This window comes from Quercus robur, chromosome 12 (assembly GCF_932294415.1).
Source record: "Quercus robur chromosome 12, dhQueRobu3.1, whole genome shotgun sequence".
In the NCBI taxonomy this organism is placed as follows: Eukaryota; Viridiplantae; Streptophyta; class Magnoliopsida; order Fagales; family Fagaceae; genus Quercus; species Quercus robur.
The window spans coordinates 10,526,841-10,549,740 of NC_065545.1; the positions used below are offsets into that span (position 1 = coordinate 10,526,841).

The 22,900-nt window shown below is 33.8% G+C and overlaps 2 protein-coding genes and 1 pseudogene across 2 annotated transcripts; 2 read left to right on the forward strand and 1 right to left on the reverse strand.

Annotated features, from left to right (window-relative positions):
• Positions 1–1,691: 1,691 nt before the first annotated feature.
• On the forward strand, positions 1,692–5,182 carry LOC126710514 (short-chain dehydrogenase TIC 32, chloroplastic-like). Its single transcript, XM_050410998.1, has 8 exons — positions 1,692–1,815; positions 1,922–2,153; positions 2,405–2,484; positions 2,887–3,040; positions 3,146–3,224; positions 4,430–4,514; positions 4,816–4,862; positions 5,018–5,182. Exons 1-8 carry the CDS (start codon positions 1,710–1,712, stop codon positions 5,180–5,182), a joined length of 948 nt encoding a protein of 315 aa, XP_050266955.1. The 5' UTR covers positions 1,692–1,709.
• Positions 5,183–5,827: 645 nt separating this feature from the next.
• On the reverse strand, positions 5,828–6,598 carry LOC126708121 (B3 domain-containing protein At2g33720-like). The gene has a single exon (XM_050407939.1). The coding sequence runs from the start codon at positions 6,596–6,598 to the stop codon at positions 5,828–5,830; it is 771 nt and encodes a 256-aa protein (XP_050263896.1).
• LOC126708122 (short-chain dehydrogenase TIC 32, chloroplastic-like) lies at positions 6,597–21,686 on the forward strand (annotated as a pseudogene).
• Positions 21,687–22,900: the final 1,214 nt, after the last annotated feature.

Here is a 22,900-nt window from a genome sequence, read left to right on the forward strand (position 1 = left end):
AGGGAACAACATGAATAACTCCAATTTGAAAAAATAAAATTCATTTTGTTTAAAAAAATTATATAAAAAATCCTATTAACTTAATAGTGGTGTATTTAAATGATCCAAAAAAATAATAAAGCATATACTTTGGTGCCTAATCACATCTAGAAAAAAATAAAGCATTCAAAATATTGAAAAGCAATTTAAATTCATGTATGCTTGCATGAGATACGTACTTGTCCACCATTGTTTGGAAAAAAAAACACCAAAACAAAGAAGAGAAATACATAGTTGTAATACTTTGGATGGTAGGTTTGATAAAAACTTGTACTATGGATTTCATAGACATCAAATTGCCTAAGGAAAAAAAAAAAAAAAACACAAGAAAGGAGAGTTAGATTTCTAAACAACATAGAAATTATAAAAGAGTGAGAATTATTAATAATAATGGGGGAGAGAAAATAAGAAGAAGTTGTTATGCCTAAGAATATATAAGAATACACCGAAAAATAGAATATATATAGAAAATTTTCAGTTGTAAGGAATTATAAGAGAAAAAAAAATGTTGACAACAATGACATGAATGTAAGTAATAATATTAAAAAAAAAAAATGAAGAAGAAGAAGAAGAAGAAGTAAGTAAACGTGAATGATGCTAATAAGGAAATAGGATAGATTTATATATATAAATATATATATATATATATATATTAAGTTATAACCAGTTTAGAATTTTAAAGTTATCTAAAGAAGAAGTAAAACTCAATGTAACTTATTTTTTAAAGTTATCTAAAGATGATTTATTTACAATTTAAAAAAAAAATTTAGTCACCTAATCTGAAATTTTTTAGATAAAAAAGTGTCATTTGTACCAATTATCGTAGGCATGGGCCTCATGTGTATCAATTAGTTAGAACTCTACATTAACATTAATCATAATTCTATATTAAATTTTAGTGTTTATCCAAAGAATAAAAAAGTGAAGGAAGGGATTGGATGAAGAGTTTGGATTGTAATCAAATTAAAGTTTTTAACCAACTTAGAAATTATAGGAGAAGAAGATAACAACAACAAAATTTATATTTATTAGCTAGATTGATATTACATTTTTTTTTAAGGTTAAAATTAATATATATATATATATTCTTACGTGAAGCACTATTTTTTTTTTTTTAGAGATAAAAATGAATTAGAGTCCTGATTTTTTGAATTAGAGATAAGAATGAATTGGAGTCCTGATTAATCTAATATTAATCTGCAGTTTTTTTTAGACATGAATTTTAGTTCTGGTAGTATACTATTCATTTTTAGTTCGTTAAAAATCTAAAAATTTAATAAAATTTCTATAATTTGGTGAAGTCTCGTGGCACAACCACGTCTTCTGAACCCAACTTTTATTATATATAATATGATAAGATAAGATATGATATGATTTAATTTCTCTATTATAATACTAGTCTCGTCACACGTTGTTGTGTAAGGATAATTTCGTACACAAAATGATAGTCACACGTGGTTGTATGAGATTATTTTAGTACACAAAATGATGGTCAAACGCGATTATATGAGGATATTTTAATTAGTACACAAAATGATAAAATCCAAATAGAGAATCCTGTTATTAGTATTTTACAACTTGAATGATGCTGGCCATGACTATATGAGTAGTGTGGACTACAGAGAGAGGGGGGGAGTTTGTGAGATTGTTTGTTTTTGGCAAAGCAAAAGATGTGGATTTTTAGCAGGAAAGGGCCATCTGGGTTCTCAGCCTCTTCCACAGCTGAGGAAGTTACCAAAGGAATTGATGGAACTGGTCTTACTGCTATTGTCACAGGTCTTTTTCTTTTTAATTTTTCATTATCCGGGTGTTCTTTGATTTGCCTTTATTCTAATTCAGCACATTTTAACATATTTCAGTTCTCACATTGATTTGAATTCAGGAGCATCAAGTGGTCTTGGTGCAGAGACAACACGTGTTCTTACGTTGCGTGGCGTCCATGTTATTATGGCTGTAAGGAACACTGATGCTGGTAAGAATGTCAAAGAACAAATACTAAAGGAAAACCCCAATGCTAAAATTGATGTCATGGAGTTAGATCTTACCTCAATGGGATCCGTGAGGAAATTTGCATCAGATTATAATGCTTCAGGTCTTCCACTGAATCTCCTCATGTAAGCACACTAAGCTGGAGCCATTGTAACCATGCAATCGTGTGTGCTGCATGCTTGCATAAATTTTTTATCATAGTTGTTTTGCTTATTCCTTTTTTGTTGTGGTCTTTCATTGAACTTGCTAAAATGGAAATCCCTGCTCCCTATAAGATTTGAAAAAAAAAAAAAAAAAAATCATGTTTGAGTCCTGTGTTTTGATTAAATAGCTCATTGATAAGGAGTGATATAATTGTCTATTGTTTGTTTGAAAGTAACAATGCAGGGGTGATGGCAACTCCATTCAAGCTTTCCCAGGACAACATAGAATTGCAGTTTGCAACCAACCATATAGGTATGTAACTCATAAGTTCCATTGATCTGTCTTTAAGCGGGCAATAATCTGTTTCATGGCGAGTAGGGTTGACAATTTCAGAACAAGGGGGAAATTTTAGTCACAGAATTTTCCCTTCTTCATTTATTATTTTGGGAAATCATCATAAATGGTTTAATATTCAAATCAGAAATAAAGCTTGTCCATAGATCCAAAAAGCTATTTCTATTAGTTTGGTTATTCCTTTAAATTATCGATAGGATTCAACACTTGTCTTTTGTAAATAAAGAAAAAGTTGTTGTAAAACTTAAAATATGCACTCTCAACTGCATCTTTGTAGAAAGATTTTCTGAAAGGTATACTTTCTATTTACCCTTCATACGAGTGGAATGGAGTGCTTGAGGTTTCAATACCATTTCTCAGGCCATTTTCTTCTGACAAACCATCTATTGGAGACCATGAAAAAAACGGCTCGTGACAGCAACAAGGAGGGAAGAATTGTTAATTTATCATCGATGGCTCACCAATATGCGTATCGTGAAGGGATTCGTTTTGATAAGATCAATGATGAATCAGGGTAAAAGTTTTACTGGACAATTTGATGACTCTTGTCTCTTACTAATTTATATTTTAGGGCTTGAGGTGCTCATAAATAGCTTATATTTTACTTGATAATTAACAGATACAACAGTATAAATGCATATGGACAATCAAAGCTTGCCAACATTTTGCACGCTAATGAGCTTGCAAAGCGCTTGAAGGTACTCAATGCTTAAAAGCCATCAACTATAAATTATAGAATAGTCTAGGCTTTGCAAAAAATTTGTTCAATTCCTGGATTAGCTGACAACGAGATGCTTATGCACGCCACATGCACATTGTTCATGTTTATTGTCAAAAAAAAAAAAAAAAAAAATGCTTCCAATGACCGTAGATATGTCATTATAGATGGTTGGGAGTCAACTGAATTATTTTCTTTAAAGACACGTCTGCTCCCAGGTGAATTGATGCATAAGTGGTGCCCATGAAATCATCTAAAGATTTAATATTACTGTAGTTTAAAATTTTCATTTGTTTGCATCATGATCAGTTTGATTACACTTTCAAAAGTATAGTAGTAGAGGTAAACAAGATTAAGTGTTGAAAATATTCTTACCCAGAGAAAATAAGGGAATGTAACTTAAGTTCTTGTAATCATAACATGCCAAATACTGGACTTTTATCTTTTAAGTCTTCCCATGCTGTTCTTTTCCCTTTTCTCTCATCTTTATCTGATAAGCACTAAACTTCTCTCTTATGCAGTCTTTTATACTTTCTTTTTGACTTAATTGATTGGTCACTTCATTTAAGATTATTAGTAAGTCAACTGAAAAACATCCTATGTATAGCATAATGTTATATATTTGAATTCTCTCTATTTTTGAATAAAAATATTTTACTTAATAAAAAGTCTATAGTATAATGTTGTGTCTTAATTTGTAGAAACAGTGAATTGTTAGCTTAGTCTATAAGTGATAAGAGTGTTGTACTTTGTGACTCTGGCCTGGCATATAATCTTCAGTATGCATAAATCACCTAGGTATAACTTTTTTTTGATAAATGTCACCTAGGCATAACTAAAATAACTAAAACAATCCATTTAATAAAATGATTTTAATAGGTCCACATAGATGATAAGTAATAACTTGATATGGTGTGTGACAGGGACTTGATTTAGTGGAAAACTATAAATTATAATTATTTTGGGTAGCATCAGAAATAAATTCTGGAGCCACTAGAGTTCCTCTTTGCTGATAGCTGCTGGTTGAATTAAGGTCAATTTATTTTCCTTCAGGGAGGGAATGGTAATAACAGCCATTTGAAGTTCTTTTAACCAGTCTTTCAGTTCATAATTCCATGCTAGTCATATTGTCATGTGAGGCGGAATATAATCTGCAATTGTTGGTTTATTTCCTCTTTTAAACAGGAAGAAGGGGTAGACATAACTGCTAATTCCCTTCATCCAGGAATGATTGCTACAAATCTTCTGCGTTACCACAGTATCATGAATGGTAAACTTCTGAGCCATTTGACTTATATTTAATTATATGTCTAAATATGTAATTTCATATCGACACTAAGTGAATTCCTGGTATTCCTATACTCTTCTAGAATCATGTTTCAGGTACAAAATCTGTATTAATATGCTTGTGTCACACATCTAGTTGTGGAACTTTGTGGGCTCTTTTTGGTTATTAATTATAAGGATGACATCTAAGTTATTCCACTGTATCACCAGGAAACGACCCTCTTCATGACGTATTTAATTAATCTTTTTCACCATGATAATCTTACTGTATTGGTTCATTGCAGTTCTTACTCAAGCGCTTGGTAAATTTATGCTGAAAAGTGTTCAACAGGTATGTATCATGGTATTTAATTCATATCATATGTGCTACTACTGTGAGTGTACCTGCAAATCCTATCAAAATCCACTTAAACAGCTTCACTTGAATTCAGTTGCCCCCTTGCAGTATGGTTGCTTATTGAATTCATTTGCATATGGTTGCTGCAGGGAGCCGCAACTCAATGCTATGTGGCATTGCATCCACAAGTTAAAGGAATAAGTGGTGAATATTTCGCGGATTGTAATAAAGCAAAAGCAAGCGCTCTCTCGCAAGATGCAGAATTGGCAAGGAAATTATGGGACTTCAGCTTCAGCATGACCAATCAAAACTAGTTGGGATATTTAAGGCGTTGTTAATTTGTTGGCTTACTCTGTCCTTACATAAAATTAAAACCTATAGAAAATAATTAAGTTGAACTAGAGGTTCACAGTGGTACAATTTTCATGTTCTAAAAACAGTTTGAATAGAATAAGAGTTGATTGACATTTCTTCTTAAAAAGAATAAGAGTTGATTGAGGGACCGATTCGTTTTTTCTTTCTTAGTCATGTGACTTTTCACAAATCAAAGTAATGAGTCTTGACATGCAAATATGTTGCTTTATACATTATATATAGCGCTGTAGTAAAAGAGGCAACATCAATTTCATTCAATTAAAGAGGCTGAATCGGCCTGAACAATATGAAGAATGTCTAGTGGCTTATCTTTCATCTAAGTAAGCAATTATTGTACACTATTGGAATAAGGAATGCAATACGCTATTTGGAATAAGGAGAGCAGTGAGAGAATTTACAACAAAAACAAATAAACAAAACAAAAGATTTCTTTTATTAATGAAACATTACACTGGGGATAACAAAGATTGGCCAAAAATTTGAGGAAAGAAAAAGATTAATCTAATAGGAGTATATTTTTTCCTAGCAAGATTAATTCACATAAAAGATCATGTAGGCCTAAAAACTATCAAAGAGCAGACTAATTAATACATCTGAGGAGCCCTTTGCAGAACACAAAAATTGAACTTTGAAGGGCGTGGATCCCAGTAAAGCCCAATGATATCTCCTACCTTCAATTCCCTCCTAGCCACAAAATTCTCGTGCCATTTTCCATTAAAAACATAGCTCTTAGATGAAGGCCACTTCTTGAAAACCAACTCATAATCGGAGTTTGAATCTTGATCGAAAGCTCTTACACTCAATCCGTTACTCTCGATCTTTGCAACCGAGTCTGTACCAAAGAATGGCAGAATATGTTGGCGGACAAGACTTTGTTGCACCAAGAGCCGGCTCAAACTACCAATATCACTCGCCGTGAGCTTCTTAATGATTGTCCAGGGAGAAAAATTAGTGCTCAGCGTCATGGACGTACTCTCTTCTTGTGTGTTGGAGGCCACTGTGGAATAATTGTGAGAGATGAAAGTAGTAGGAGGAGTAGTATATTGATCTTTTTGCATGGTTTTTCTCTTATTGGAAGAAAACCATGATTCATCAAACAGCGTCAGTGCTGTTGAAACCTCTTTTTCTTGGCTAGCGTTGCACTTGTTGGGAAACACACAAGAAAGCGTTAAGTCGGTGGAAACTAGGGTGTTTTGGCATTCGAGGGCTTGTAGCAGATTCTGAGTGATGGCTACCATGGCTTGTTCTTTGTTGCACTTGTTGGTGTGAAACCCAGAATAAAGCGCTAAGTCGGTGGAAACTTGGCTGTTTTGGTTTTGAAGGGTTTGTAGCAGATTTTGAGTGATGGGTATCATGGCTGTTTCTTCTTCTACAGGTCGTGGGTTTAGAGAAAAAACCCAATGAATGAATGAAAGATGATCCAAATAACTGGAGAAGATAGAAGAAAATCAAAACAGAAAACAAAGTGCTCTTAATTGGTGTGTTGGGTACAGAAGAAAAAAAAAGGGAAAGATTATATATATAGAGAAATAGAATTCTAATCCCAACTCAGAGTCGGACTCGGAATACAATATTAGAGCTAAGACCTGGTGATAATTGTAGCAAATAAAGTACTTTCTTTTTCCCAATCACTCCTAGAGTCGGTTTAGTTTTATTTTATTTCTACGTAAATCGTGATTTTAGAAAGTAATCCGAATTGCAAAAGAAAACACAACCAACCTCAACCTTCTTTCTCAACAATTAATTCCAATTCCAAAACCAAAACTAACTAGGAATTGGAGTTTTCGACCGTTATTAGATCCCAAATCTTTTTTTTAGTGTCAATATCCACCGCCTTAAGGCTTAGAGAAATGACAGTGTAACGCACCTGCGCTGTGGAGCGTAGTACGGTGCCGTTCTGGGCAAGGAGAGATTGGGTTGGGAATTTTGTGGGCCTGGGCTCGCGGCCTAAGTTCGATGGCGGACCGTTGGTTTTGGACTGAAAATATAGTTGATTCAAACCGTAGTGAGACAATTTAAACTTTGACTAAACTACAAGGTAAATTGTAATTTGCCTTATATTTAATTATATGTCTAAATATACGTATCCACTAAAAAAATGGTGGGTAATATAGAATGACTCATTCAGAGATACAACAATTTTTACAATTGTTAAGGTGCTCAATTGTGATTGGTGTATAATAAAAGTAGTATTAATAATTGTTCAAGTTAAAAGTGATATTATTCCAATCACGACATAAGGACGGAGTCAGAACTTTGAGTTAGGGGGGAAGCTTTACTGTTAACTGTGTACACCGGTTTCAACCTCTAATTTTGTTGCTACTTAGCTGTTGAGATTATTTATTTTTATGTGTGTGGGTATGAACAAAATTATTTTTATTTAGAATTTTTAAAGGGCAGAGATGTTTATTTTGGATAAAATTGTTTAATTGAGTTTAATTTTTTTTAGTTTTATTATTAGTAATTTTTGTTGTTAAGTTTTTTTTTTTTTTGGCTTGTATATTTTGTTTTAGATTTTAGATTTATAATTTTTTTTTATGGTCACTAAAATGAGAAAAATTCTAGAGTTACAAAATTTTTATTATTATTATAAATTACTGATATAATAAGTGTTACTGGTATGTAAAAGAATGATGTGAGTGGTGGGCTAATTATGCGAACTAATAAAAATTTGCTACCAAAATAGTTTGTAAAAATGTTATAAAAAAAAGTTTGTGAGTATAGCATTATGCTTAAAAGAATCAATGATATTGTTTAATGGAAACAAAATGTAATTTTATAGAACAAAACTGATAAAATTAGTACACATATATATAATAGTATTTTTTTAAAAAAATTGGGGGAGTCATTGCCCCCCCTTGTTCAATGATAGCTCCATCCATGGATATACCATATCAACAATTATAAAAGAATATTGTTCCCTATCATTACTTTTCTTTTTAAATATTCTTGTATTGCCAATGAGTCATAGTAAAGGTCTTTTGGTTGGAGAGATGAAAAAGTGGGAAGATAGAAAATAGAGAGAGAATAGAAAATAGGGAGGATAGAAGAGATTTTAGTTTCCCTCATTTGTATTTGGTTGGGAGAAGGAAAAGTGGAGGGATGGAAAATGTAGTTTATATAAATTTACTCACATGTCCCTATTAGATAAAGAAAGTAATAAACTATATTTTTATTAAAAAATTGTGTATGGAATTGTGGATGGACATTCCATTGCTCACCTCCAAAATTTATCATTTAGCATCAAATCTAAAAATGACGAAATTTAGTTACAAAATTGGTTGTAATCTAAAGTTACAACCTTAATATTTTTTTAATAGAGGTGAATTTTGACAAATCCACCGTTAGATTATATTTTCTTTTTATATCATCCATGCTTGCGAAATTTCTATAAAATTAAAGATTAATAACTATATCATCAATAAATTGTTTAAATTGCAAGTTTTTGTAGTTTAAAATTATGCATAAAATGTAAGTTTATAGATAATATAGTAAATAATATCCATTTGGCACAAAATTTGATATGTATATTAAGAACATAAAGAACATGCAGTTTAATAGTTAGATTTTCAAAATATGTAGTAATATAAATGATATTGAGTAAAATTGTAGCCTTAGGCTACAACCAATTTTGTAACTAAACTTTATCCATCTAAAAATAGTATATGTATACAGATAAAAATGTCCATGTTTTAGTTGGTTTGAAGAGCTAATATCCATATACTGATTAGAAAAATGGTTTTTTTTTTTTAATAGCCATAGAAAATAGAGGCACAAAAACTAAATTGCCACAAGAACAAAAAAGAAAAGAAAAAAGAAGACAAACTAAATTATATAGATGTGGTTTTTTTTTTTTTTTAAATCAATATGAGGTGGAATTAATTGAGCGACATTCATGATCACACATTCACACACAATTGCCAAGCACTAAACAAAAGCAAATGAACGTCTTGGGAATTATTAATACTAGTATTATGCCTGCACGATTTTAGTTATAAACTTTTAGGAAAATTTTATTGAGAAATAATAAATTAATAATCGCTTGAATCTAGATTATATAAATTACATATAAATTATTGTTCTTAAAAGTATCAAGCAATCACACAACATATTTATATGAAAAAATTCCTAAATTTAATAATTAAAAACCTATGGAAACTTAATCAAAGGTATTTCATTTGTCAAAAAAATAAACATAATTCTCTTCCAAATATTAAAAAATAAAATTAAAGGTTGATCAAACGATTTTTGTTCGGGAAATCATATTATTACAGGTATGTTTGGGAAATACTATTCTTCGTTTGGGAAATAAAGCTTGTCCAAAGATCCAAAAAGCTATTTCTATTAGTTGGATTATTCCTTTAAATGATCAATAGGATTCAACACTTTTCTTTGGTAAATAAAGAAAAAATTGTTATAAAACTTAAAATATGCACTCCCAACTGCATCTTTGTGGAAATATTTCCTGAATGGTATACTTTCTATTTACCCTTCAAACGAGTGGAATATGGAGTGCTTGAGGTTTTAATACCATTTCTTAGGTCATTTTCTTTTGACAAACCTTCTATTGGAGACTATGAAAAAAACGGCTCGCGAAAGCAACAAGGAGGGAAGGATTGTTAATTTTTCTTTGGAGGGTCATCAATTTGCGTATCGTGAAGGGATACGTTTTGATAAGATCAATGACGAATCGGGGTAAAAGTTTTACTGGACAATTTGATGACTCTTGCCTCCTAGTAATTTATGTTTTAGGGCTTGAGGTGCTCATAAATTGCTTATATTTTTACCTCAATTTTTACTTTTACTTGATAATTAACAGATACAACAGTATCTATGCTAGCTTATGGACAATCAAAGCTTTCCAACATCTTGCATGCTAATGAGCTTGCGAGGCGCTTCAAGGTACTCAATGCTTATAAACCATCAACTATATATAGTAGAATAGTCTAGGCTTTGCAAAAAAATTGTTCAATTCCTGGTTTAGCTGACAACGAAAATGCTTATGCAAGCTGCACATTGTTCATGTTTATTGTCAAATATATATATATATATATATATATATATATATAAAAGCTTCCAATGACCAATGATATGGCACTATAGATGGTTGGGAGTCAACTGAATTATTTTCTTTTAAGACATTTCTGCTTGAGTATGTGTGTTTGCCTATTTGATGCTGTCATTACAATGTCTCAGGAATACCAGCTGCTTCCAGGTGAGGTGATGCATAAGTGGTGCACATGAAATTATCTGAAGATATACTAATACTGCAATTAAAATTTTTTTTATTTGTTTGCATCATGATCAATTTGATTACACTTTCAAAGAATAGTAGTAGAGGTAAACAAGATAAAGTGTTGAAAATATTCATACCTAGAGATAGTACAGGAATGTAACTTAAGTTCTCTTAATCATAACATGCCAAAGAACTGGACTTTATCTTTTAAGTCCTCCCTTGTTGTTCTCTTCCCTTTCTTCATCTTTAGCAGCTAAGCACTAAACTTCTCTGTTAGGTTCTAAAGACTTAGGATTTTATGTATTTAGAACTCTAATTTGTATTGTTGGCAAACTATGATCAAAACAATATGTTTAGAAGTGTTTAAGTCTAGTTCAAAGTTGTGCATCTATGTAAAGTTGGAATCGAGTTAAAGCAAGAAAGGATTGTGCCTTTCGGCCTGGCTCGATTGATCGAAGCTTTGGCAGAATGTTTTTCTGCAAATTTTTCCAACTCAGCCCTAAGTGTTTTAGAACATTTTTAGGGTTTCCTATTTGTCCTAAGTATAAAAGGCAAACCCTAGCCATGTTTTAGTGTTGCTCATAATTGCGGTTTGTGTAAATCTCTTATGAGATCTAGAGGAGCTTTCCTTTACACAAACTTACGGTTTTCAAGGAGAAGATTTATCTACGCCTTGATGATTAATTCAGTTGCTGCCATTGAAACTTAAAGAAAACACAAGCAGGTGTGCTTGTATCTGGTGGTGAATCCAAGAAAAAAGGAGTCCGTGGATTCGGAACTTACACATGGTCGTGTCAGTAAGTTCTACTGGTTGGTAGCAATAAGAAGTCGAGCGTGGGGGCTTGTAAGTCTTATTGTATGAACTTCGATTCTTTCAAGATAGTGGATTCAAGTTTACCTTGAGGATAGCTAGGTCAAATCCTCCCCAGGTTTTTACCGGTTTGGTTTCTTGGGTGATCATATCTTGCATTATCTATTTTCCGCTGCTTTGCATGATTTGATCTTGTTATTGTAATAACCTAGACTTGTTTAATTGGACTAAGTAACAATTTGGCTAATTACCTAGGTTAAATCAATTGTTTAAGGGGTCTAAAAACTATCAAATGGTATTAGAGCGTGTAGCTCTTCTGTTGTTGATCTTTTGATCACTGAGTTGATCCTTGACCCCTTTGTTATGGACTCTTGGAAATTCTTTTTGCTTATTCATCAACTTGTTCACTTTGTGTATTTGTCTCTTGTTGAGTTTGTTAAATCTTTCCTTGAACATCTTGGTCTTATCATATGTGGTAATAATTATTTGTGTTATACTGTCTTAACTGCCTTAAAGGCACGTGATTCTTGTCTTTGGTATTTGGATAGTGGTTGTTCCAGGCATATGACAGGAAACAAAGGATTATTCAAGACCCTCTTTGAAGGAAAGATTGGGACAGTCACTTTTGGAGATGGAAGCAAATCTGTCATCAGAGGCATTGAAACTGTGGACATCTCAAGGTTACCGGTCTTTGAAGATGTCTGGTATGTTGATGGACTGAAGGCAAATTTACTCAGCATCAGTTAGATTTGCGACAATGGACTAAATGTTCTCTTCACTAAGTATGAATGTGAGATACTTGATGGAGGAGGTGACTGTACGTGTGTTGGTGTAAGGACAGCGGACAACTGTTATGGATTGATACCAAGCATAAACAACAAGTGTTTTAGTACAAAGATTGATCAAGTTGATTTGTGGCACCAACAGCTGGGGCATGCAAGTCATAAGCAATTAGAAAAGATTTCAAAATGTGATGCTGTTGTTGGTTTACCTAAGTTTGAGAAGATAGATAAGTGCATATGTGGACCATGTCAGATAGGTAAACAGATAAAATCTAAACATCCGTCTGTGGCTAGTGTTCAAACTTCAAGACCTCTGGAGTTACTGCACATTGATCTTATGGGTCCTGCTCAAGTTCAGAGTTTAGGAGGAAAAAAGTATATTCTAGTGGTTGTGGATGACTTTACCAGATATACTTGGGTTGTGCTTTTGAAAGATAAAGCTAAGGCTCCTGAGAAGATGATACATCTGTGTAAGAAATTCCAGGTTGAAAAAGATACTGTGGTAGCCAGAATCAGAAGTGACCATGGAAAAGAATTTGAGAATACCAAGCTAGCTACCTTCTGCAATGAACAGGGCACACATCAAGAATTCTCATCATCCAAGACACTGTAACAAAATGGAATAGTTGAACGAAAAAATAGGGTCGTTTAAGAGATGGCACGTGTCATATTACACAATAAAAAATTGCCAAAATCTTTTTAGGGAGAAGCAGTTAACACTGCTTGCCATACACTCAACCGGGTGTATTTCAGACCTGATTCCAAGAAGACTCCTTATGAACTCTGGAGAGGAAAGAAGCTGGTCATTAAGTATTTCAGGATATTTGGTAGTGATTGTTACATACTACGTGATAGAGCACCTAGAGAAATTTGATGCAAAGAGTGACAAGGGATATTTTCTAAGGTACTCCTCTACTAGTAGAGCATATAGAGTGTATAATCTGAGAATCAAAACTGTCATGGAATCGTCAAATGTTGTGATCAATGATGAAGTATGTCCAGAAGCACATTCAGAAAGTACTACTCAGGTTCAAGATAAGCCTATGGAGGTTAATGACTCTCTTCCTGTTGATTATGTTGGGAAACATAGTGATGAGGAGCTAATGGTGTTGAATGATGCAATTTCTGTGCCATCAAGTCCTGAACCATCCACTCCAGTTCATGAGACTCAACGGGTTCAATATGAGTTTAGTCCTTCATCAGAATAGAAAGGTACATCCACATCTCTAGTTAAAGGTCCTTCCTCTAGAGTAAAGCTTAATCATCCCTCCTCAAATATATTGGGAAGTCTGAATGACAACATGAGACTAAGATCAAAAACCTTAAGTGTAATTACACACTCATGCTATCTGTCCCAATTCGAACCGAAAAAGATAGATGAGGCACTTCAAGATGCTGATTGGGTAAACTCTATGCATGAAGAACTTCATCAATTTGTTCGGAATGATGTGTGGGAATTAGTTCCTAGACCAAAGGGTGTAAATGTAATTGGAACTAAATGGATCTTTAAGAACAAGTCAGATGAACATGGCACTGTCATCATAAATAAATCAAGACTTGTTACTCAAGGCTACACACAAGTAGAAGGGATTGACTTTGATGAGACTTTTGCTCCGGTGGCAAGATTGGAATCCATTAGGATATTGTTGGCTATAGCTAGTCATTTGAACTTCAAGCTATATCAAATGGATGTCAAAAGTGCTTTCTTGAATGGAATGTTGCAAGAAGAAGTATATGTTGAACAACCTAAAGGATTTGTTGACCCTTATAGACCGGATGATGTGTATAAGTTGAAGAGAGCATTGTATGGTTTGAAATAAGCTCCACGGGCTTGGTATGATAGATTGACTGCATATCTCACTGAGCATGGCTTCAAAAGAGGATTTGCAGACACTACTCTCTCCATAAGAAAGGATAAGAACAGTTTTGTTGTAGATGATATTGTTTTTGGTGCTACTAATGACTCTCTTGCTCATTCTTTCGCAGATGAAATGAAGGCGATGTTTAAAATGAGTATGGTTGGTAAACTAACTTATCTCTTGGGATTAAAGGTGAAGCAAACGGATTTAGGGATCTACATCAACCAAGCAAAATATGCAAAGAATCTAGTCAAGAGATTTGGACTGGACAATGCTGCCCATGCTAGAACACCAATAGCCACCAACGCAAAATTAACAAATGATCCATCAGGTGAGTCTGTTGATGTTACATTATACAGAAGTATGATTGAATGTCTTTTATATTTGACTGCTAGTCGGCCTGATATTGCATTTAGTGTTGGTGTTTGTTCTAGATTTCAATCTAATCCTAAAGTTTCACACTTAAATGCTGTCAAAAGAATAATTAAATATGTTGCTGGAACTTGTGATTATGGATTATTTTATAGTAAATAGTATAATCTGTCTCTTGCTGGTTTTTCTGATTCTAATTGGGCTGGTAATGCTGATGATAGAAAAAGCACCACTGGTGGGTGTTTTTATGTTGGTGCTAATCTTGTTGCTTGGATGAGTATAAAGCAAAATTCTGTGTCCTTGTCTACTGCCAAGGCAGAATATATTGCTGCTGGAAGTTATTGCTCACAACTTCTTTAGATGAAAAAGGTTTTAATTGATTATGGGATATGTTAAGATACCATGGTGGTTTACTGTGATAACTTTAGTGCTATTGACATATCTAAGAATCCTGTTCAACATTCTAAGACTAAGCACATAGAGATTAGGTATCACTTCATTAGGGATCTTGTTGAAAGAAAGATTGTGTGTCTTGAGTATATTTCTACTGAACGTCAGAATGCCAACATTTTCACCAAACCTCTTGATAGAAGTAAGTTTGAGACTCTTTGTCAAGTGATTAGTGTGATTCTGTGTCCCTGATCTGTCTTTGTCTTCTTGGTCCTTGTGCTTCATTACTCTACCCTTTGTGACCATTGTTGTTTGGTTTTGTTTTTGTTTTTTTTTTTTTTTTTTTTTTTTTTTTTTTTTTTTTTTTTTTTTTTCTAGGATTTGCATTGCATAACATTCATGCATTTCATTCTAGGTATTTTTTTTAATAAAAAAATTTAAAAAAAAGGAGAAAAAGGAAGTAAATTTTGTTTTGTACTATTCTTCTTGGTTTTTGAGAACAAAGTTGGTCAATTTATTTTCACAAAACATGTCTTTTGTACCTTGTTTAGCTTTGATGAGCTTACTTATTGCACTTTATTAGTTAAAGCTTTGTAGTGCATGTTGTGTGGGAAAGATGTTTATGGTTTTTGATTATTTTGTCTTAATCTTGAAGTCACATGTTTTTAAATGTTTGACGCGAACTTTTAGAGAAAGACATAAATAACCATCTCACCACTGTTTACTAGCCAATCATAAACACCTCAGTGCATATCATAAGATTTTGTGCTCGAGAAAGTGTAGCACATGCACAAAAAGAACATAAGGTGAAGCCTCGGTTTAAATTACTTAATACTTAAAATTGGTGTGTACTGTTAGGCTTGCTGCCAAACTCACATAACTTAAAATTGGTATGTATATTATGAGGCATAAATACAAGAAACTTACATGATTGCAAGCTTATGATCTAGGAGATGTGGGAGTTATATGATGTAACTCTTTAGGTGATAGTCTCTTTTAAATTCTTTAGGATGAATTTTGTAGACTTTGTGATTAATTGCTATTCACATATCACCTCACATTTATCTCAAGCTTTTGCTAATTGCACACACTACACAAATTACTCTTTGCTAAACTTTATACATGTTATTGTGTGTGTTTATGGTCTGACCAACCAAGTTTTGCAAATTCTTTGAATTTTGTGCAAAATTAATTTGTTGCTTGAAAATTTGTGGAGAATGCAAAATTTTTGATTTTGGGGAATTTGGGCTTAAAATTCTTGTTTTGAAAATCATATCATCGCATACTCATGCATTTTGTTCTTAAATTTCAATGCTTTGAGTTGATTCTAAATGTTTTTTCAAAAACTGTGTTTTTCCTCAAATTTGGTGAGCCTCTACCCATTTCGATCGATCCATTCTGTTTTTCGATCGATCGAAAATTTTTAAATTTGATAGAGAGAGCCTCTGTCTGTTTCGATCGATCGAACTTGTTTCAATTTTTTTAAATAGAGTCTATGTCTGTTTCGATCAATCGAGGCTGTTTTTTAAAAGGTCAGATTATCTTTTTCAAAAGGACTTTTTCAAAAAGTTTTTCAACTTTTCTCTCTCTCCAACTTGGCTAAAGGCTCCATCATCGATTTTTTGTCGTTTTCCTCCAAGATTTTTGCAAGGTTTTTGTCCTTGAAGGTTGGTAAGTCTCTTTTGCCCTTCCTTTTGCATTTTATTTCTTGTTTTCATGCATTTTTCATGCATTGTTGTGGGTATTTTCGGCACTTTCAATATATTGGGGTTTTTGATGTTTCGAACTTGTTTTGGTGAAATTGATCAATGGGTTTTTGTTCTGGGATGCTATAATGATGATTCTTGTAGTTTAATTTGATAAATTTTGTGACTTTTGAAAAATTGGAAATTCTAGGGTCTGAAATTGATCCGAATTGGGGATTTTGTCTGATTGGGTTAAATTGATGAAATTGGCTTATCAAATTGATGTATTTGTTCATTATTTTTTGAATTCTATCATGTGTAATGATCAATTTGTCAATATTTTTCAAATTGATCAAGTGGTTTTCCAAATTTTGGGGTTTTTGTGTTAATACCTCAATGTTCAAGCCAATTTTGTAAATTTGAACTTTTTGGATTCAATTCACTACATTAGAACATGCATCATACCATTTAAATTTGTCATGCATCATATAGATTTTAATTCTATATTTTTTTTGTGCTAACTTGCAGTCTGCCCTTGGTTTTGTGTTTTGTTCTTTTGCTCTGTGTTTTGGTCCTTATCTTAGCACCATGCCTAGGAAAACTAGAGCCAATAGGACCCCTTCCACTTCCTCTGTGTCTCCCTCTAGGGTTGAGTTGTTTAGGAATGATAAGTGTAGAGAGGCCTTTGAGAATTTGAACCGTAAGCGTAAGATCTGGGCTGAGTGAGCTGTTGTCTTAGATGAGCTTGATCCGGCCATTAGGGCCAATTTTGAGTCTAGAGGTTGGTTGCCTCTCTTAGAGATAGATCATCCACCCCCGACCACCCTGATTAGAGAGTTCTTCTCGAACCTCTCTTGCCACGTCTATGATTCCAACACCCTTGTTAGGAGTTGGATACGAGGTGTAGAGTTCACCATTACCCCTCGGGTAGTGGCTGAGGCTCTTGGGGTGCCGGTTGTTTGGGAGCCTGTCTATCCCTATGATGAGTCACCCTCTTTAGATGTAGTCATGTCATCTATCTAGTGGGGTTCTGATTCTCGGATCACGTCCTCTGAGCTTACCGAGACTGCTTACATTTTCTTTAGGATAGCATGTTATTCGTTGTGACCTATTTCTCACTTCCACACCATCCCTCTAGAGTGATGTGTATTTTTGTATGCTTTTGCTTCTGGTGCTTTGATCAGTTTTCCTCATTTGTTCCTTCGTTCTTTGAACAAGGTTCATAGGAGTTCTGCCGTAGGGCATGCACTTATTCATCCTATTTTTATTCATAGGATTTTGCTATTTTTAGGTCTAGATAGTTTTCCGTTTGGTGAGCCTGTGCATGTGCTTGCTCCCATAGGTGCCACTTTCCTTCAACAGAGGGCTGCTCACTTGAGAGTTGCTCCTTCCCGTCCTAGGGGTGCATCATCTAGTGTTGTTCCCCCTCCTCCCTCTTCTACAGGTGTTGATGCTGCTGAGACATTGGGTGCTGCTGCTATTGATGATGATGTTCCTCCATCGACTGCTTCGGATGATTTCGACATTCGTTGCACGTTGAATCATGTCTTGACCGTTCAGGCGGCTCATGGACAGATTTTGGTGGACATGCTCGATGAGATCCGTGCCTTGCGTGCGGAGTTGGCGCAGTTTCGACCACCTCCCTTTTGATGATGGATATCTTGCTTGCCCTTTGGCATTCCGTCACAAAAATGGGGAATACTTTGTAGAGTTTTTGCTTTCAGGGGGAGTATATTTTTTTTGGTTGGAGCTTGTGGAGTTTAGATTGTATCTAGGTGCTTCACTTTGTACTTTACATTTTTAGCTCTTGCCATGTTTTTGATGGGATATTCATGTTAGGGGGAGTTTTATATTTTGTTGGTACTTTATATGTTTCTTGTTTCAAACTGCTTATTGATTTATATTTATGAGTTATTCATTGATATATGTCTTTATTTGTGTGTTGTTTGAAATCAAGAAGTTAATTTGTTTACTTTTATTGTTTCCACACATGCGGTTATGCATTTTGTTTAGTGTTTCAGAAAATATACAGGTTGATTCAATTGAGCTGCTGTCTACACTTGCAACTGATGGATAGTAGTTAAGATTGAATTTGTTTTATGAGCATTATTTTGTAAAGGGCTTTTTATTTTGTAAACTTTGAGTTTCTAGTTGTGTTTTGTCACGGATTGCCAAAGGGGGAGTTTGTTAGGTTCTAAAGACCTAGGATTTTATGTATTTAGAACTCTAATTTGTATTGTTGGCAAACCATGATCAAAACAATGTGTTTAGAAGTGTTTAAGTCTAGCTCAAAGTTGTGCATATATGTAAAGTTGGAATCGAGTTAAAGTAGGAAAGGATTGTGCCTTTCGGCCTGGCTTGATCGATCGAAAGATAGGCTTAATCGATCAAAGCTCGGGCAGAATGTTTTTCTGCAGATTTTTCCAACTCAGCCCTAAGTGTTTTAAAACGTTTTTAGGGTTTCTTATTTGTCCTAAGTATAAAAGGCAAACTCTAACCACGTTTTAGTGTTGCTCATAATTGCGGTTTGTGTAAATCTCTTGTGAGATCTAGAGGAGCTTTCCTTTATACAAACTTAGAGTTTTCAAGGAGAAGATTTATCTACGCCTTGATGATCAATTCAATTGCTGCCATTGAAGTTTAAAGAAAAAACAAGCGGGTGTGCTTGTATCTAGTGGTGAATCCAAGAAAGAAGGAGTCCGTGGATTCAGAGCTTGCACGTGGTTGTGTCAGTAAGTTCTACTGGTTGGTAGCAATAAGAAGTCGAGCGTGGAGGTTTGTAAGTCTTATTGTATGAATTTCGATTCTTTCAAGATAGTGGATTCAAGTTTACCTTGAGGATAGCTAGGTCAAATCCTCTCCAGCTTTTTACCGGTTTGGTTTCCTGGGTGATCATATCTTGCGTTATTTATTTTCCGTTGTTTTGCATGATTTGATTTATTTTCCGTTGCTTTGCATGATTTTGACTTAATTGATTGGTCACTTCATTTAAGATTATTAGTAAGTCAATTGAAAATATCCTATGTATAGCATAACGTTATTTATTTGAATTCTCTCTATTTTTGAATAAAAATATTTTACTTAATAAAAAGTCTATAGTATAATGTTATGTCTTAATTCGTAGAAACAGTGAATTGTTAATCTATAAGTGATAAGGTTGTTGTACTTTGTGACTCTGGCCTGGCATAAAATCCTTGGTGTGCTAGATATCCTTTGCCTGCCATAAACGTGATAAAGGTATCAGGGAGTCAGGCTAGGGAAACTGTCACCTAGGCATAACTTGATAAGTGTCACCTAGGCATAGCTTTTTATTTTTTATAAATGCCACCTAGGCATAACTAAAATTACTAGAATAATCCATTTTTAATAAAATGTTTTTTTTTTTTTTGATTGGAATAAAATGTTTTTAATAGGTCCACATAGATGATACTCAGAAATAAAGTAATTGCTTGATATGGTGTGTACCTGGGACTTGATATGGTGGAAAACTATAAATTATTCTTATTTTAGGTAGCATCAAAAATAAATTCTGGAGTCACTTGAGTTCCCCTTCGCTGATAGCTGCTGGTTGAATTAAATGACTTGGGGTCGTTTACCAAGTTTGAATAATTGCATGTACTATTAGGACAAAGTGATTATATATAATGTCTGTTTAGAAATAATTTATTTAACTAAAACTGAAATTTTTTTATTAAAAGTTCTATAGACAAAACTACTAGGTAGTTGAAATAGTAAAGTGAGATCCATCAATAGTACCAAAAAGTGTAATAAAACTCATAAATAGTAGCAAAAATAAACTGAATAATAAAAAAAATGACTTTTTAAACCAATACTAAACACGCACATATATTAGTCATATTGTCATGTGAGGTAAAATATAATCTACAATTGTTGGTTTTTTCCCTTTTTTAAATAGGAAGAAGGGGTAGGGATAATTGCTAATTCCCTTCATCCAGGAGTAATTGCAACAAATCTTCTGCGTCACCACAGTTCTTGAATGGTAAGCTTTTGAGCAATTTTACTCATATTTAATTATATGTCTAAGTATGTAATTTCATATCGACACTAAGTGAATTCCTGGTATTCCTATACTCTTTTAGGATCAGGTTCTTTATTATTTATTTATTTTGGTTGAATAGAATCGGGTTTCAGGTATTCTACTATGTATTTGCACCAAGGTGGTCGATACTGTACCGGTACTGACCGGTATTTACCATACCAGTAAATATATCGATATCGAAATGACAACATTGGGTACTGGTTTAAATACCAACCGTACAGGCCAATTACGGGCGTACCGGCCGATATAAAAAAAAAAAAAAAAAAAAAATTAGTTTTGTAATTTTTTGAATTTTTGTAAGGACAGAATAATAACTTATTTGCATTAACTTAGTAGTATTATTTGTTTTCTTAGTATGTAATGAACAATTAAGCTTTCTATTGTGTGTGTGTTTTTTTTCCTTTAAATTGATGCTAAAATCTAAAATCATGAATGATTTGTTTTGAATTGAGGTAATATTTTATGATAAACTTTTATATTTATTATAATATATATGTACACACATATATATTTATAAATATAAAAAACAATGGTAAACCTGAAATGGTACACTGGTATTGACCAGTACCAAAATATATCATTTCATTAGTCAAACCGGTACAGTCTTCGGTATGAGATTAACTTCCTTGATTTGCACAAAATCTGTATTAATATGCTTGTGCCACACATCTAGTTGTAGAACTTTGTGGGCTCTTTTTGGTTATAAGAAAGACAGCTAAGTTATTCCACCGTATCACCAGGAGACAACCCTCTTCAAGATGCATTTGATGGATTTCCCGATAAAAATCATTATTAGATCATGAGTTTCTAACTTCACTCACTGAATGTGAAATTGTCTGGTTTTTTGCTAATAATTTTATTGTATTGGCTCAATGCAGTTCTTGGTAGTACCCTCTGTAAATTTTGGCTGAAAAATGTTCCTCAGGTATGTATCATGGCATATAATTCATATGTGCTACTACTGTGTGAGTGTACCTGCAAATCCTATCAAAATCCACTTAAACAGCTTCACTTGAATTCAGTTGCCCCCTTGCAGCATGGTTGCTTATTGAATTTATTTACATGGTTGCAGGGAGCCGCAACTCAATGCTATGTGGCATTGCATCCACAAGTTAAAGGAATAAGTGGTGAATATTTCATGGATAGTAATAAAGCAAAAGCAAGCTCTCACGCTCAAGATGCAGAATTGGCAAAGAAATTATGGGACTTCAGCTTGAGCATGACCAATCAAAACTAGTTGGGATTTAAGTCGTTAACTCTGGTATAGTCATGGCTAGCGTCATTCAGGTTGTAAGTATTATTATTATACTATAATGCTCATCAAAAAAAGTATTATACTATAATAGGGAAATTATTAAATGGTTTTGCTAATTTTGAAACGTGGTATATAATCATATTGAATTTGGGCATAACAAGGTCCATAATCATAAGTGGACTGACTAGATGTAGCACTAGGATGACCCAACTGCATTATATTACTCTGTCTTCACGTTGTTGGATGTGATATCAATTCAAAGGCTAGGATGGGTCCTATGGTATTTTCTAAGCTAAAACGTATGATCAAGATCAAGCCCCAGCCCCCTCAAATTGTTGAGAAAGTATATAGTGTTTCAGGAATTCCAACTCAGCACATATGTGGTATTTCTAAGACTAATAAAAAATTGTCGCCTAGCCTAAAAAGACACATCAGTGTATTGAGCTATTTAAACTAGAATGATTAAATTGGCCCTAAAAAAACTTCAAACACTCGCCATTTACTTTTTTACAAAACTAAAAACCAATTATAAGTGCTTACTTGGTGCGGTATTCACTCCACAAGTATAAGTGCTTATGGGGTGTGGGGGGCAAGGGACAGGGTTCAAGTCTCCAGAAGGGAGCTTCACATACATATACACTTAAATTAAGTTAGAGTAGAAATTCTATCTTGTATAAAAAAAAAAAAAAAAAAAAAAAAAAAAAAAAAAAAAAAAAAAAAAAAATCAAATCTCTCTTTCTTCCCAGTCCCCACGCCACCATAGCCCTTGTTCTCTCTCAAAACCCCAAACCCTAATAGCCACTTCCCAGCTGCAGTGTCTTCAGCGGCACAACATTGCCGAACATTGCAAATTCCAACGAGACCGGCCTTTGTCTCGTCAGAAAACCTCCAAATCTTCTTTCTCTAGCAAAACCATTCTATGTTGAAAGCTTTCTTGCTCCCCTCACGTATAATATTTTGTTCCTCTCCTTCTCTCGCTTACTCTGTCCCAAATTAGTTTCTAGCCTTAGTCCCAGAACTAGTCCCAAAAAACCCTAAGACTAAAATTGCCCCAAATTGAAAACACTGAATTTGGTCTCTCCCTCAATTCCAGATCATGTGGAGAAAGGATTTTGTGTTTTCTCAGGTAATTTTCTTCCTAAATTTTTTCTTAGGTTTCCCTCTTCACAACCCTTAGTCTTCACCGATAAGCTGCCACACAAGCTCC

Excerpts from the sequence above, each read along its gene's own strand:
- LOC126710514 (XM_050410998.1), top strand. The coding sequence starts at position 1,710 with ATGTGGATTTTTAGCAGGAAAGGGCCATCTGGGTTCTCAGCCTCTTCC. Across the intron at positions 2,485-2,886 it reads GTTTGCAACCAACCATATAG|GCCATTTTCTTCTGACAAAC; the intron begins GTATGTAACTCA and ends ACCATTTCTCAG. Across the intron at positions 3,225-4,429 it reads AGCTTGCAAAGCGCTTGAAG|GAAGAAGGGGTAGACATAAC; the intron begins GTACTCAATGCT and ends TCTTTTAAACAG.
- LOC126708121 (XM_050407939.1), bottom strand. The coding sequence starts at position 6,598 with ATGATACCCATCACTCAAAATCTGCTACAAACCCTTCAAAACCAAAAC.